The 16,725-nt window shown below is 35.1% G+C and overlaps 3 protein-coding genes and 1 pseudogene across 4 annotated transcripts; all 4 read right to left on the bottom strand.

Annotated features, from left to right (window-relative positions):
* Nucleotides 1-2,872: 2,872 nt before the first annotated feature.
* Nucleotides 2,873-4,671, bottom strand: LOC104790279 (cytochrome P450 71B26). Its single transcript, XM_010515991.3, has 3 exons — nt 4,321-4,671; nt 3,665-4,245; nt 2,873-3,572 (listed from the first exon to the last, which is right to left on the bottom strand). Exons 1-3 carry the CDS (start codon nt 4,625-4,627, stop codon nt 2,958-2,960), a joined length of 1,503 nt encoding a protein of 500 aa, XP_010514293.1. The 5' UTR covers nt 4,628-4,671; the 3' UTR covers nt 2,873-2,957.
* Nucleotides 4,672-7,230: 2,559 nt separating this feature from the next.
* LOC104790278 (cytochrome P450 71B26-like) lies at nt 7,231-9,039 on the bottom strand. The gene is made up of 3 exons (XM_010515990.3): nt 8,700-9,039; nt 8,051-8,631; nt 7,231-7,973 (listed from the first exon to the last, which is right to left on the bottom strand). Exons 1-3 carry the CDS (start codon nt 9,004-9,006, stop codon nt 7,344-7,346), a joined length of 1,518 nt encoding a protein of 505 aa, XP_010514292.2. The 5' UTR covers nt 9,007-9,039; the 3' UTR covers nt 7,231-7,343.
* Nucleotides 9,040-10,781: 1,742 nt separating this feature from the next.
* Nucleotides 10,782-12,725, bottom strand: LOC104790276 (cytochrome P450 71B35). The gene is made up of 3 exons (XM_010515989.3): nt 12,248-12,725; nt 11,586-12,166; nt 10,782-11,501 (listed from the first exon to the last, which is right to left on the bottom strand). The coding sequence occupies exons 1-3, from the start codon at nt 12,549-12,551 to the stop codon at nt 10,887-10,889; spliced, it is 1,500 nt and encodes a 499-aa protein (XP_010514291.1). The 5' UTR covers nt 12,552-12,725; the 3' UTR covers nt 10,782-10,886.
* Nucleotides 12,726-13,048: 323 nt separating this feature from the next.
* On the bottom strand, nt 13,049-14,931 carry LOC104793920 (cytochrome P450 71B36-like; annotated as a pseudogene). The gene is made up of 3 exons (XR_015560348.1): nt 14,438-14,931; nt 13,771-14,350; nt 13,049-13,664 (listed from the first exon to the last, which is right to left on the bottom strand). The product of XR_015560348.1 is annotated as a cytochrome P450 71B36-like (transcript).
* Nucleotides 14,932-16,725: the final 1,794 nt, after the last annotated feature.

Raw genomic sequence — 16,725 nt, 5'->3', positions numbered from 1 at the left:
TTTACTTTTACAAAATTAAAAATATATATATATATATATATATATGTGTCTCGTCATTTCATATTCTGTCAGTTTTTTTTCCCAAATTAAACTTACAACACATGCAAGAAGGATGTTTTGTCTTCCATTGTATCTCTTCTATTTGTTAACAAACCAAAAATCGATTAAATCCTGTTTTTCTTCAAAACTCCTCCTAGTAAAATTAAAAATAAAACACTAACTATTATTTATGGAGATTCACTGATTACAATAATTTAAAATAAACTTGATAAAAATGGAAAATCACTAACGTTAATATCTATATATATATATATATATATTTTTTTTGGAGACATTTATGAAATAAATACTAAAGTTCAGATCTATTTACATTGACATTTATGGAATGTCATTGACATTTTTTTTTTACTCTAAATAATATTAAATTTGGAATCTAATTGAAGAAGATTTTCTCCTATTCAAATTTCCAAAAGTATTGGACCAACACCCATTAGCATTAAATATCTTATATTTAATTAATCCATTTTCTAAAAAAACTATACTAAACATTAAACACAATTGATTTACCGTAGACAATAATAACAGTCGAGATTTCTGATTAAACTTCATGTAGACAATGAAAATTATACACTACATATAAACCACTACATGTAGACAATGGAAATTAAACACTACATAATAAATTGATGTAAAACTATAGTAGATTTAAAAAATACAAAAAATATCATTTACATATATAGTTAATATAATAAATAAATTTTATTTTGCCTTTCTAAACAAAAAATATAGTCCCGCGGGTGTATAGCTAGTTTATTATCAAACTACATGACTACAAGTGAAAATCGAATGATACTAGTAAATTGCAGTTTACTATCCTGATTTGCAAGTGAAAATAAAGTGAAAACCGATTCATATTAATAAAAATATTAACAGTTTTTATACCATGTTTAATCAGTAATATCGACACATTAGTTTCTTTTTTTCTAATACAACTTTCTACTTCATTTCTTGTTTAACCCCATATGAATCCTTTATGGACTACATTTTGCAAAAGGATTATCCAAAAGACAAAATGTAATACTGTGATAGCCAAAATGTCCATAATTTATTTATAAACATGTTTTTCCCACCGAAATATATGGACCAGTTTTTGAGTAATAGACAAGTTTACATCTTATGTATACACAATTCTAGCATAAAATAAATCTTGTTCACCAATTGAGAAATACATAACAATAAAATTTTTGGTAGACAACATGGAACTTTTAAGTGGACAACATTGAAATATCCAGTGGACAACTTTTATACTCTTACATATTAGATCATATCAGCTTTCCCAAGTTATATTGACGGACAAAAGTTTGAAACAAAAAAAAATATTACTAAATTTTGGTGGCAATAATTATTGTCCATGAAGTTTGTGTTTTAGCTATTTGTCTTTTTGCACTTTTGTTCTTCCTTTTATCCACATTAAGTATCAATATTGTGGGATCATGCCGAACACCTCTGTCTCAAATAAAGAAATAGAATAAAATAAGGGATCATAAAATAATATATTCCTTTTGCTTATACAAATGCTTTTTTTATGGCCATTATATGCAGGTCAATTTGGTCTTTTTATATATCCCTTTTGGGAGATCAGAAAAAGGTTTTTAAAATGTGGCAGACTCAAAAGTTTGAAAAAAATGTGGTAGTTAACAAAATTCCCTTTTTTCTTTCACAAGATTTTTTTTTTTTGGTGGCAAAAGTGTTTTTTTGTCTAAGCGTTTTGTATTGTGGTTTTCATGTCCCATAGACTTGCTAGGGATATTTGCAAAGGATTTGCGAGGGATATTTTTAAAATTTTATTTTTTGCTAAAAATTTACGAGGCCTCTAGATTTTTGAAGACATAGCAGTTAGACTCGGGTAAAACGTGCTTTCCGACATCTATGTCCCCTGCAACTCCTTCGCAAATTTGCTATGCAATGAGTTATCGCTAATGCATCGCAAATTTGCGAGCGATTTCCATTTTATTTGCAAGGGTTTTACTCGGTCTCAAAAATCTGTTTCACGTCCCTTACAAATTTGCGAGGGAGTATTCCGTCGCAAAATTTGAGAGGGAATTGCAAGGAATCTTGTCTCCGTAAAAAGTTACTCGCAAATCCATAGCAAATTTACGAGAATATATTATCGTCGCAAATTTCCGTTTCAAAGAGCGCGTTTTCTTGTAGTGAAAGAAAAAAAACTGTGAAAATTTTATAAACATAAGTGGTGGTGATCAATTAAATATGAAAATGACATTAATTTCTGATTATAAAAATGTTTCGTTAAATGAATTGGGTTTGGATATGCGAAGTCACCAGTTCAATCCGTCTAGGCACAATTGATTTTTTTATATTAAAATATTATATATCTAAAAGAAATATTATGAATTAATAGTAATGTAATATTTTTTATAAGATATTATTTCATAATTGTTATCAATTATACATAATTTTTACTTAAATATATCAAATAAATATACGCCATAAGGAAGCTAATTAAAGACAATGAGGGGTATAAAAGAGAAGACGTAAAAGTAAAGTCTAACGACAAAAACTCACACTGGTGATTTTTCTTTTTTTTTTTTTAATAGTCTAAATATTAATGTTATCAAACTTAGTTAAACCTAAAAAGAGAAAATCAAAACCTTACGTTACCAGGAAGCTAATTAAAGACAATGAGGCCATGAGGGATATAAAAGTAGAGTCGAACGACAAAAACTTAACGTGAAACTTCGTAAGCAAAGCTAGGGTAACTTTCTAATTGATTGAACGTAGACTATTCAGGCAAGCTAATCAGCTACAATCATATCCAACTTCGTAAATAGTTTTAGCAAAGTGTTATATGTAGTTTGATTGAATATAAAATTTATTTAATCAAAAACCATACTATGCATATTTTGATCATTGATTGATTAAATGCAAAAGTTATTCAATCATTGATCCAAATATTTTACAGGAAGAAGTAGAAGACCATTTTTCTTTCCCGCAGAGAATCCAAGACATTCTTCCATGTCAATATCTTTGACGTCCATGCCTTCTTGTAATTGCCAGTCAAAATGGTACAGCAAATTCGCCAGACCAAACTCCACCATTGTTTCTCCCATGTACATTCCAGGACAGATTCTCCTGCCACTTCCAAAGGCTAATAACTCAAAGCTCTGTCCTTTTGTATCAATCTTGCTATCAAGAAACCTCTCGGGAAGAAACTCCTCTGGGTCTTTCCAGGTATTGGGATCACGCCCAATAGCCCATATATTCACATGTATATGTGTCTTTGGTTGAATCTTGTAGCCATTGATCTCAAATTCAGTCATTACTTCTCTCGGGAGCAGAAGAGGTGCTAAAGGATGTAGCCTGTATGTTTCTTTAATTACCATTCTCAAGTATTGGAGTTGGTCGATGTCTTCCAAGCTGATTAGTTCTCTCTTCCCAAATTTGTTTCGGATTTCAGATTGAACTTTGCTCATCACTCGCGGGTTCCTCGCTAGTTCTGCCATCGCCCATGTCATGGTTCCTGATGAAGTTTCAATCCCCGCTAAAAGAATGTCCTGTTACAAGAACATATTATATATAAGTCAAGAATCTTAGGTTTTGTTACAAAATTTCTTCACCATTAGGTTTTGAATATTTAAATAGTTACCATCAAGATTGCTTTAGTATTGTTTCTTGTGAACTTGTCATTTCCAACAACAGCTTCTTCTTTCTCCAAATTCAATAGCAAGTCCACAAAATCTTTACTGCCTACTTCCTTTTCCTCTTTATGCAGATCAATAATTTGTTCATAGAACGCATCGAGATCTCGCCCGATTTTTTCTCTCCGCCCTTGCATACCAGTGAGCCGGTCGATGATCCAGCCGATGTATGGGATAAAATCTGAGGCAGAGAAACTTCCCAACATCTCGAATGCTTCACGGATTAGCTTGTTGAACCTGTCATTGCTAAGCACAGTTCCCTCAAAACTCACACCAAATGCTGTCCTACATACTATACTTACACTTAAAGCAAGACACTTCTCGTTCAGGTTGACCAGTGTCTTCCGAGAAGCTGATTCCGCGATTGAATGGATCATTTTCTTGACCTCCTCGTCCTTGATGGGTTGAATTGAGTTAATTCTTTTAGCACTGAAGATTTCTTGAGTACAAAGCTTTCTTATTTCTTTCCAGTAGTCATTGTAAGGAGAGAAAGATATGTCCCGATTGTTGTAAGAGAGCTCTCTTCCCCCTGAGGATTGAGATATGAATGAAGTAACAACTAAACAATTCAAGACTTTTGTAAGTGAACTGATTTATTTAGTACCTGCTAAGGAAGGACGGCTACAACAATGGACGTCATGGTCTCTTAGAGCTTGTTTTGCTGTTCCGGATGACGAAAGTATAACTGTTGGGACTTTTCCTAGATTCAAAAGCATCACAGGACCATACTCTTTTGAGAGCTTCCATAGAGACTGATGTGGTAAGTCTTCTAGCTGATGTAAGTTTCCAATGATAGGTAAACCAGGAGGAGACGGTATTGATCGATATTGCCGCCGCTGTGCATGTTTTAAGGCGGTGAGAAGAAGAAAGATAATTAGAAGGAGAAGTGACAGAATCAAAATGTTAGCCATTTTGTATATTGTATTATTTTATTAATTTACTGAGTTGTGTAGATATATATAATATATATACAACTTTAATATATGCTCACTTCAATAATTTAATTGATGAAAACGACATGAAAATTAAATTGTCAAATTATAATAATTGATGAAGACAAGAGAGAGAGCCACGTTAAACTTTTAACAATTTTTTTTCCTCGTTATAAAAAAATATCTACCACAATAATTATTGATTCATTGAGATCGATAGAAATGGGACTCTTCAATATGTGACATAGATCTAAAAACAAAAATCTCGTCAATCTAGAGACAAAATATCAGAGATCGAGAACCAAAAAATTAACGTCGACAGATACAAAAATAATAAATAATTGATTTAGAAATCAAATACTAAAAATCGAAATAAAAGAAAATCTCTTACATCTAAAAACGAAATACCGAAGTTTTTTTCTTTTATTTTAATTTTTATATATATAAATGAAATATCAGAGATCTAGATTTAGAACTTTTTATTTTATTTTATTGTTTCAAGATGCATTTGTGTTTTGTTTTACATCAATAATTTTTTTCACTTTCATTTATTGTTTTTAGATATATTTGTGTTATGATTTTTAATATTTTGTTTCTAGATCTATGTGATTTCTTTCATTATATTTGTTATTTTAAAGTGATTTAAAATTTCTAGAAGACTGAGTATGAGTGACTCAGCACGCAAGGAGCACAGTTGTGTAAAACTGAGCACGATTGTGCAAGACAGAATATGACTGTTCAAGACGACCACGACTGTGCAAGATGGAGCACTTTTCTCTAAATTTTCAAAATGAATGAATCTCTAAAATCTCAAAATGAATGAATCTCTAAAATCCCAAAGTCTCAAGTCGTAGAAAAACAAACGTAGTTTGTTGTAGAAAAACAAACATAGTTTGTGATATAGATTTTGGGAGGTTTTATATTCATTACAGAAAAAAACAGAAATAAAAGCCGGCTAAGGAAAATTGGTTTGGCCATCAGAGAAGCGGACCGATCGGTCCTTTAGTCTCATATTTTAAACTCTTCGTCGTGATAGATAGGGACCGATCGGTCCAAATAAAAAACCGATCGCTCCTTCAGAAAATATGCATCGGTCACCTTTGATTGGAGATCGATCGGTTGGTATAAGGGGCTAATCTATCCTTGTCCCTTATCTCTACTTCTCGCACTAATTTGACCCAACTAGTCTAACAGTCTCCAACTCGGCTGACTTCCTAGCACCTGCTGAAGATTAATATGGACACATACGTGACAAACAACTCAAAATGAATACTAAACAAACGACAAAATATTCTTAAAACACCATATATCAATTGGCTTAGAAACTATGTCCTTATATGTATGTCCCTGGATTGATATTTTGTGACATGGTAGGATGATTTTAAGCATGGTAGAATGAATTGATATATGACATGATGATTTATGTACAATGATATGAGATGACGTGATGGACGAACCATAGGTTGGTTTTGTACCTAGTGACTGGACGAGGCTGAGATTGGTTTCGTGTCGTGTAAGTTGACGGACCTGAGATTGGTTGCGTGCCTTGTGTTACGTTGAACTTGAGATTGGCTGGGATCCTTGTGGCTAAGCTGATGAGATTTCAGTTTAGCGAAATTGATGATTGTGTATATTGATGAAAATCATGGTTTGAGAAATATATGTGGTGTAAAATAGTATTGAAATCATATGTTAGGTTGAGTATTGCATTGAACCTTTATGATTGCTGGATGTGCTTTAAGAGTGTGGTGTCTAACTATGTTATGTTGTAGTTATATTATAGTGAGCAGAATTGATCTTCACTGAGTAATTACTCACTCCTCACTTCTTTAATGTTTTTCCCAACTTAGTTTTATTCGTTATTTAGATTGCAGTTTTCGACCAGGCGGTGCGGCGGGTTGGGGGTATTACAAAAATTTATCAGCTATAGTAATCAGACTCAGCCTCTCATAGAAATTCAATGAACCAGTTGTTATCTGTAACATTTCTTTAAATAAAATATAAAATTCTATTCATTAAAAAATTGTATTACTTACTTTATCTGCATTCGAATTTTAAATATTTTTGAAAATCATATTTGCTTCAAAAATGATTAGTAGAAGGTTATAAAAAGATTAATTACTTCTTGATTTCTTTTCAATAATCTACGTTACATTTTAGGGAAAAAATAATTTTCATTTATTATATAGGAAGAAAGAATCCGACAATTTCGTAACCCTAACACAAAGTCTCTTACCATCCAATGGCAGTGTGAAATCAGAACTTAGATAACGGCTCTCTAATGGAGGATTTCGACGAGTTAATTCTTTGCGCGAGGAGCATAGTAAACCAAATTAGCGATTCGGAATTTCATATGTTAGGATGATTTTAAAGCTGATTATGTAATTGACGTACAAGTTACGTTACCAATGAAAAGTTTCTTTCAGACACTTCCTTAAACACTTAATTGGCTAACAAAAGAAACAGATGATCTTCGGATTGGGCAGGGGCGAATCTACAGCCAAAGGGGGTGGGGCACGTGCCCCACACTCCTTTTTAATAATTATTCAGTTAGGCTTTACTGTAATGTATCTGATAGCTCATTTGGAGAGGAATGCCTTATATTGAGTCTCAGGACAGAGGTTCAAATCCCCTCATCTGCATTTATTTTTCATTGGGATTGCGTGTTCTGTTTAGGTATAAACGATGCTACACTTTATTCCGAAGTCTCATGATGCCCCAAATACTTCACTGGCACAAGTAGAAGCTCATTTTTCTTGTTCACAGTGAGTCCAGGAGCTTCTTCCACGTCGATATCTTCGGCAGCTATCCCTTCTGGTAACTTCCAGTCAAAATGATACAACATATTGGCTAGACCAAACTCCACCATTGCTGTCCCCATGTACATTGCAGGACACATTCTCCTGCCCGCCCCAAACGGTAACAACTCAAAGCTCTGTCCTTTTGTATCAATGTTACTATCAAGAAACCTCTCCGGAAGAAACTCCTCTGGGTCTTTCCAGGTATTGGGATCACGTCCGATAGCCCATACATTGACATGAATCTGTGTCTTGGGTTGCATCTTGTAGCCATTGATCTCAAATTCAGTCATTACTTCTCTTGGGAGCAAAAGAGGTGCTGGAGGATGTAGCCTCCATGTTTCTTTAATCACCATTTTCATGTAATGGAGCTGATCTATGTCTTCGGATCTGATTAGTTCTGTCTTGCCAAATTTGTTTCGAATTTCAGATTGAACTTTCCTCATCACTCGTGGGTTCCTCGCAAGTTCTGCCATCACCCATGTCAGGGTTCCTGCAGAAGTTTCGATTCCCGCTAAAAGAATGTCCTGTTACAAGAAAACATTACTAAGTCGAAGATTATATTTCTTGCCATTAGGTTTTGAATATTTAAATAGCTAATTACCATCAAGATTGCTTTGATATTGTTTCTTGTGAACTTGTCATTTCCAACAACAGCTTCTTCTTTCTCCAATTTCAAGAGCAAGTCCACAAAGTCTTCACTGCCTACTTCCTTTTCCTCTTTATGCAGATTAATAACTTGTTCATAGAACGCATCGAGATCTCGTGCGCTTTTTTCTGTCCTCCCTTGCAAACCAGTGAACCAATCAATGATCCAACCGATGTAGGGAATAAAATCTGAGGCAGAGAAACTTCCCAACATCTCGAATGCTTCACGGATTAGCTTGTTAAACCCATCATTGCTAAGCACAGTTCCTTCAAAACTCACACCAAATGCTATCCTACATACTATACTTACAGTCAAAGCAAGACACTTCTCGTTCAGTTTGACCGGAGTCTTTTGAGAAGCTGATTCTGCGATTGAACCGATCAATTTCTTGACTTCCTCGTCCTTGATGGGTTGCGTTGAGTGAATATTCTTAGCACTGAAGAGCTCTTGAGTACAAAGTTTCCTTAATTCTTTCCAGTATTCATTATAAGGAGAGAAAGATATGTCCCGATTGTTGTAAGAAAGCTCTCGTCCCCCTGTGGAGTAAGATATGAATGAAGTATAAATTCAAGACTTAAAGTATGTGAACTGATTTATAGTGCACCTGCTAAGGAAGGACGGCTACAACAAAGGAGGTCATGGTCTCTTAGAGCTTGTTTTGCTGTCTCTGAGGACGAAAGTATGATTGTTGGGACTTTTCCAAGCTTCAAAAGCATCACAGGACCATACTCTTTTGACAACCTCCATAGAGACTGATGTGGTAATTCTCCGAGCTGATGTAAGTTTCCGATGATAGGTAAAGCAGGAGGAGACGGTATTGGTTGATGTTGTCGCCGCTTTGCGCGTTTCAAGGCGGTGAGAAGAAGAAAGATGATTAGGAAGAGAAGTGATAGAATCAAAATGTTAGCCATCTTTGTTATTATATTGTTTTACCGAGTTATGAAGAAAACTCATGCCTTAATATATATATATACAACTTTGGGAATTGCTCAGTTGATTAATTTAATTGATGAAGGCGACATGAAAATTTGACTAAAATTATAATAACTGATGATGACAAAAAGAGAGCCTAGCTCAGCCACGTTAACTAACTTTTCTTAGTCATCACCACGTTAACTAACTATTAACATTTTTTTGCCTCCTTATTAAATAAGAGTATATATATACCACAATTATGACTTTGTATCATGAAAATCCATAGAAATTCGACATGTCAACTACTATATCTATAGAAAATAAAAAACTTTAGAAGTGCTTTCATATACATATTTTACGCTAAATTAATCATAATCTATTTATAGAGAAATTGTAGCTTTTTATATATTTTTTCTCTCTTTTTTTTTTTTTTTTTTTTTTTTTTTTTTTTTTTTTATGTTACTGAGACTTCAAAAGTTACTAAACTTTATGTTTTAAACAAGCATGTAGCCTCGGTTCAAAGGACAAATAAAAGTGTAAACTCGTCAGTCGTCACAATCCTGTCGCGATTCACTGTGTGCATGTACAGCATGCAGACCACTTGGACTTGGTTAAATGGACTTTGACCCAACTCCCAAGTGTTTCTTATTCGTAATGCACTAGTAGAAATTTTATTTCATCAGAAAAACATCCTCGATGCAAACGTGAATTAACAGTACTAAACGAGAATCAATATATAATCTAAAAATTGAGCTTTACTTCCCAAAATTAAGTAGAGTATATTCTTCACTAAGTCTTTCATATTCTTAACAGCTTTGTGAGTATGACAATAACAACATGCATGACATTGTGTTCAGTATTATGTCAGCTTAGATATATATTCTCCTTCAAACCACATCCACTCAACTTGTTGATTAACCAGAAGATCTCAACAGCTTTACCTGACTAGATAACCCACCAAGAACATATTTGCTTCAATGATTTAAGAAGCTCCCAGCTTGCTTGTAACCAAGTCAAACTGATTAAGTATTTACTATTATTTTTACCTCACAAAAAAAAGTATTGATTATTTCAGTCATACTAACTTTTGGTAACTTGATATCATTACCTAGAAATGACTCATTGCAAAATGCTTGATGAACGTTATGTAACTTTCAAGAATCAACAAGAACCTCAACGCTTTTTAGGTCACACCTAGGCTTGCACCAGAAGGATTACCTTCTCTTATTACTCGCATTGAATGTAATAATTAATAAATACACAAAGTTTACAACTCAAGACGACATCAGTCACATCACATAAATTAATAATATCGTGCTGCATTGACCAAAACATAATTCAGTGAGCATTACATTGTTGAATTTATTAATATTGACACATTATATATTTATGCATAGGGATACGACACAGTCTGGTTCTTCTTAACATAATATTGACATCGTTTTAATATTAATGCACAGTGAAACGACTTTTTCTAGTTTCTAACCTATTCTATATGCTAGAAGCCCGTCTAGCCGAGTTGAAAAATATTGTCGTCGTCAATTATGTCGAGATACCGAAACGACAGATTCTTGTACTTTTTTTTATATAAACGAAAGATTCTTGGTCCTTTACCTAGTAATCATGTTCATGAATCATGTATAACCAAACGATTTATTGTGGTTCTTACCTTTTCTGTAGCGGAGAAGTACGCCGACGAATTGCAAAATAATGTGGAAGTATCAGTAGTGGAACCGCAAGAAAAACTTATCATGCATAGGGAAATGACATATTCAGTTGAATTTGCAATTAACATACTCATAAGTCATAACAAGAAAGGTAATATGAGATTTTGTTCTATCAAGATTTATTATTCCTTATGATGAACTTTAGTTTTTTAAGGATTTAAATACTTCGTTGGCACAAGTAGAAGGTCGTTTTTCTTGTTGACAGTGAGTCCAGGAGCTTCTTCCATGTCGATATCTTCGACCACCATGGCTTCTGGTAACTTCCAGTCAAAATGATACAAAAGATTAGCCAGACCAAACTCCACCATTGTTGTCCCCATGTAAATTGCAGGACAAATTCTCCGGCCACCCCCAAAGGGTAACAGCTCAAAGTGTTGTCCTTTAGCATCAATGTCGCTATCCATAAACCTCTCTGGGAGAAACACTTCAGGGTCTTTCCAGGTTTTGGGATCACGCCCGATAGCCCAAACATTTACATGAATCCGTGTCTTGACCGGAATCGTGTAACCATCGATCTGAACTTCAGACATCACTTCTCTTGGGAGTAGAAGAGGTGTTGTAGGATGTAGTCTCCATGTTTCTTTGATCACCATTTTCAGGTAATGGAACTGTTCTATGTCATCCATGCTGACTATTTCTCTGTTTCCCATTTGAGTTCTGATGTCAGTTTGAACTTTTCTCATCACTCGTGGATTCCTTGCAAGTTCTGTCATTGCCCATGTCATTGTTATTGCAGAAGTATCCATTCCCGCGAGAAGAACGTCCTGTGTCATTCAAACATATCAAAAACTCAAGTACTATGACTATGACATAAGAGATCAATGCTAAAACTTTTTTTTTTTAGTTACCAGCAAGATTGCTTTGATATGGTTTCTTGTGAGTTTATCATTTCCAAGAACTGCTTCTTCTTTCTCCAATCTTAATAGCAAGTCCACAAAGTCCTCACTGCCTACTTCCTTTCCCTCTTTATGCAGATCAATAACTTGTTCATAGAACGCATCGAGATCTCGTGCGCTTTTTTCTCTACTCCCTTGCAAACCAGTGAACCAGTCAATGATCCAACCGATGTAAGGGATAAAATCTGAGGCAGAGAAACTTCCCAACATCTCGAATGCTTCACGGATTAACTTGTTGAACCTGTCATTGCTAAGTAAAGTTCCTTCAGAACTCACACCAAACGCTGCTCTGCATACTACACTTACAGTTAAAGCAAGACACTTCTTGTTCAAGTTAACAGGACTCTTCTGAGAAGCTGATTCCGAAATTGAATCGATCAGTTTCTTGACCTCCTCTTCCTTAATGGGTTGAATAGAGTGAACTTGTTTAGTACTAAAGAGTTCTTGAACACAAAGCTTCCTTACTTCTTTCCAGTAATCATCAAAAGGAGAGAAAGCAATGTTCAAATAGTTGTAAGAGAGCTCTCTTTGCCCTAAAGAATGATCAAGATCCAAGATTCAAGATTCATGATGTTTGTTGAACTCTTATGGAACAGAGAAACAAAAAGTAGTACCTATCAAGCCTGGACGGGTACAACAGTTTAGGTCATGAACTTTCAGAACTTGTCTTGCTGTTTCAGCGGAAGAAACTACGACTGTTGGTACTCTTCCAAGTTTCAAATGCATCACAGGACCATACTTCTTTGAGAGTTTCCATAGAGACTGATGTGGTAATTCTCCAATCTGGTGTAAGTTTCCAATGACCGGTAAGCCTGGCGGAGATGGTAACTGCCGATATTTTCGATGCCTCTTGTGGTTGCAAACGGCGAGAAGAATACAGATGATGAAGATAAGTGAGAGAAGCCAAATGTTAGCCATTTCGGATTTGATTGCTGTAGGGAAACCGTTATAAATGTATTACCTCCTTGCTGTCATCAAATTATTTTCTTCAAATATATTTAATATTTTCAAAAATTCTTAATTTTACATTTTTAGAAAATTATTTTGTTTTTTTTCCCCTTTGTCTGAATTTTTTTTAATAGTAAAGTCTTTTTTTTCTAATGGTGTCAAGTTAGGGACCTAAATTATCTTTTGTTTTTTCTTGCTGTCTACATATATTATATTAGTTTTATTGAAAAATATATATTTAATATATTTAAAAAAAAACAGTTAGTTTTATATTCAAAGATATAGATATTTGTTTTCTTGTTTATGAAAAATTTGTCACAGTAGACTGTAGACTCCTAAACCACAACTAGACCAAAAATATCTTATCATGATGAGAAACAAAGGAACACAAGGTTTAGTTTTATTCAGTGCAATCTATGATGTATTATATTTTGTAATCTCAAGGAAAAAGAACATAGTTTTAGTGATCAATGATCTAACTATCTCACAGGAACCAGTACAAGCTCATTTTTCTTGCTTGTATTGAGTCCAGGAGATTCTTCCATGTCAATATCTTCAACCACCATACCTTCTGGTAATGTCCAGTCAAACTGATACAACATATTAACTAGGCCAAACTCCACCATTGTTGTCCCCATGTACATGGCAGGACACATTCTCGTACCACTTCCAAACGGTAACAACTCAAAGTTCCGACCTTTTGAGTCAATCCCACTATTAATAAACGTTTCTGGAAGAAACTCCTCTGGGTCTTTCCAGATATCCGGATAACGGCCGATAGCCCATATATTCACATAAAGCCGTGTCTTGATAGGGATCGTGTAGCCATTGATCTCAAATTCAGACATTACTTCTCTTGGAACCATAAGAGGCGATGGAGGATGTAGCCTCCATGTTTCATTGATCACCATTTTAAGGTAATGGAGCTGATTTATGTCATTCAAGCTGATCACTGACTTGCTACCAATTTGACTTCTGATTTCAGATTGCACCTTCTTCATTACTCGCGGGTTTCTCATAAGTTCTGTCATTGCCCATGTCATTGTTATTGCAGATGTGCCTATGCCCCCAATAAGAATATTCTGTGACACGATCACACCAAAAAAAAAAAAAAAAAATCTTAGAAACTTCATGTGTTACAGTTTAAGTTGGATTATGAATCGTATATGTAGCTAATTAGTTACCATGCATTAATATTGCTTTCATATGGTTCCTTGTGAGCTTGCCATATCCAATAACAGTTTCCTCTTTCTCCAACCTCAAGAGCAAGTCAACGAAATCTTCAACTCCTTCTTTTTTTCCATATTTATGTAGATCAAACATTTGTTCATAGAATGCATCAAGAATACTCACGCTTCTCTCTCTCTGCCCTTGTAACCCTGTGAGCCAGTCGATGATCCAGCCACCATTTGGAAAAAAATCTGTGGCAGAGAAGCTCCCCAAAAACAAAAATGTATCGAGGATTAACTTCTTGAATTTGTCACTATCGAGCACTGTTCCTTGGAAACTCACTCCAAAGGCTGACTTGCATATCACGCTTACCGTTAAAGCAGTAAACTTCTCGCTCAAGTTAACCGGTGTTCCCTGAGAAGCCGATTCAGAGACTGTATCGATCAGTTTCTTGACTTCCTCTTCCTTGATGGGTTGAAAAGAATGAACTCGTTTAACGCTGAAGAGTTCTTGCACACACATCCTCCTTAGTTCTTTCCAGTAATCACCAAAAGGAGAGAAAGCAATGTCCAGATAATTGTAAGAGAGCGCTCTTGGTCCTAAATAATCATTGGCCTTTGTTTAAACCTACGAATACACAAACAAAATCTAAAACTTCAGTATGCTTTGAGTGATAGTCACGGTACCTGCTAAGGTTGGACGGCTACAACAATGGAGGTCATGGACTTTCAGAACTTGCTTTGCAGTTTCAGAGGTAGAAACTACGACCGTTGGGATACTTCCAAACTTTAAAAGCATCACAGGACCATACGTTTTGGAGAGTTTCCATAGAGATTGATGTGGTAATTCTCCGAGCTGATGTAAGTTTCCGATGATCGGAAAACCAGGAGGAGACGGTGGTTTCTGTTGATCATGTTGCCGCTGCTTCTTGTGTTTGAAGGCGGTGAGAAGAATACAAGAGAGAAATGAAAGTGAGAGAAATTAAGATCTGAAAAATTTGAATAACGATTTCTTTAAACACTTTTTGATTGATAGAAAATCTGTTTACAAGTTTGTTCTAAACAATTTTCGAATCTCTCAAAACTTTCTTAAAAAACTCTCTTGCTCTCCCTAAGTTCTTAGCTCTTTTTCTTTTAGACTAAAACTTAGTAGCTAGATAAACTTTCTTTTGTTTGTGCTCAAGCTCAACCTAGCTATAGCACCCCTATTTATAGATCTAGGTATTAGCTATTTAATTAGCAAACTACCTAATCTAATCCTAATAGGAATTGGACAATTTCCTTTTTCTTTATGGTTTAGGAAATTTCTCAATTTCTTCATGTTTACATTCCAATTGTAAACATGAAGCTCTTCGACCTTCTAGAAGTTTCTCTTGCCTTCTAGTCCTGTATGAGTCTTGATAATCGCCGCCATAGATCACTTGATACTCTGTTCTTGTATTAGTGTTGTGTCCTTCTAAAGTAGTTCAAACACTTGTTCAAATGCTGCATCTTCAATCTCCCCCTTTTTGACTTTGTGCTTCACAAGCATCTGCACTTTAAATCTTTTTCATGCATTCAAATTAATCTAAATGAAACCTTTAATAAACTAAAATCCTTAACACATAAATGTCATAAATTATGCAAACAACAAACCAGCTGACAAACGAACTAATGTTCATATAGTTTTTTTTAAAAACAAAACAAAACACTGCTCCCCCAGAACTGTAGCTCCCCCATACTTGTAGCTCCCCAGAATATCAGAACCAGACTCCATTTCTCCCCCTACTTGTGAGCACAACAGTTAAAAACCACTAAATCATCTTTGACAATGGATGATTCTGAATCAACCTGTGAACCACATCTGTAAGCCTCTGAAGAGCTTGAGCAGTATCAACCAATGCTTCATATGAAATCTCTGCACTATCCTGACCAATATGCGGCAATCGTATACTACCCAATTGAACAACGTCAGACGCAGAAGAAGACCCTTCTTCAGCTTGTCTTCCAAATGGTGATCTTTGCATCGGTTCATCACATTCTGGAATCAGATTATGCTTAACCTCATAGATATGTCTGGCATCCTTTGTATAAAACTCAGCATACATATCTTCTTCTTCATCTGACCACTCAAGCGGACCTTCTTGAACTCTAAGAGTTTCAAAGATTGTTCTTGGAAAAACCATATAGCGAGTAGGATCTGTCCAACTTATGTTCATAATCTGATTATAAACCAACTGCCCAAAATCAAACCGGATGCTCTTGATAATCTTGTAAACTACTCGAGCTCGTTTAACCAAAAGATGATTCCTGTGTTTCGAAGGAACCCAATTGTATGCTGCCAACATTAAAAGAGCTGCACTCTCCTAAGGTAGATCCGCAACTTTTAAATTAGCCCAAGTCGATTTGTCTTCACCACTTAAAAACTCTGCAAGTTCATCTTTACTCAATTTATCCACTGCTGCATCAGCTTTCTTTTCAGCTTTAGTCAAAGGCGAAATACTAAAAGCTCGATTAATCGCCTTAGGAGAAAACTCATACCAATGTCCCCTCACAAACACTTGAACACCATCCCTAGCCTTTCCATTAGGCAAATTAGCATAAAATTCACAAATAATTTTTTTGACATAAACAGAAGGATCATCAACTGTAGCTCCAAGTCCTAACGACAATATCTTCCCAATAAATCCAAATTCATCCGTTCGAGACATATTCAATTGTCTCTCAGCTGTAAATTTCCTAGAGAAGAACTAAGAGTACCTTAATTTGGCTGCCTTGGAGATAAACACATCAGATTGAAACCCAAATTTAGTCCGAATATTCCTGGTATTTGGTTATGCGGATCTTGGTCGTTTTGATTTCTTCTTGCTAGCGAAGGCAACTTCTCTCTGTTTCTTGCTCCTCTGCTTCTCTGTGTGTCTCTCAATCTGCTCTTGTACAGAGATTTCTTCAACCCCAACCTCTGTATCAGACTCTGAAACAAAAGCCTTCTCTAT

This window comes from Camelina sativa, chromosome 6 (assembly GCF_030686135.1).
Source record: "Camelina sativa cultivar CO46 ecotype springtype chromosome 6, ASM3068613v1".
Taxonomy (NCBI): Eukaryota; Viridiplantae; Streptophyta; class Magnoliopsida; order Brassicales; family Brassicaceae; genus Camelina; species Camelina sativa.
This window is presented reverse-complemented; position numbering and strand designations above follow the sequence as displayed.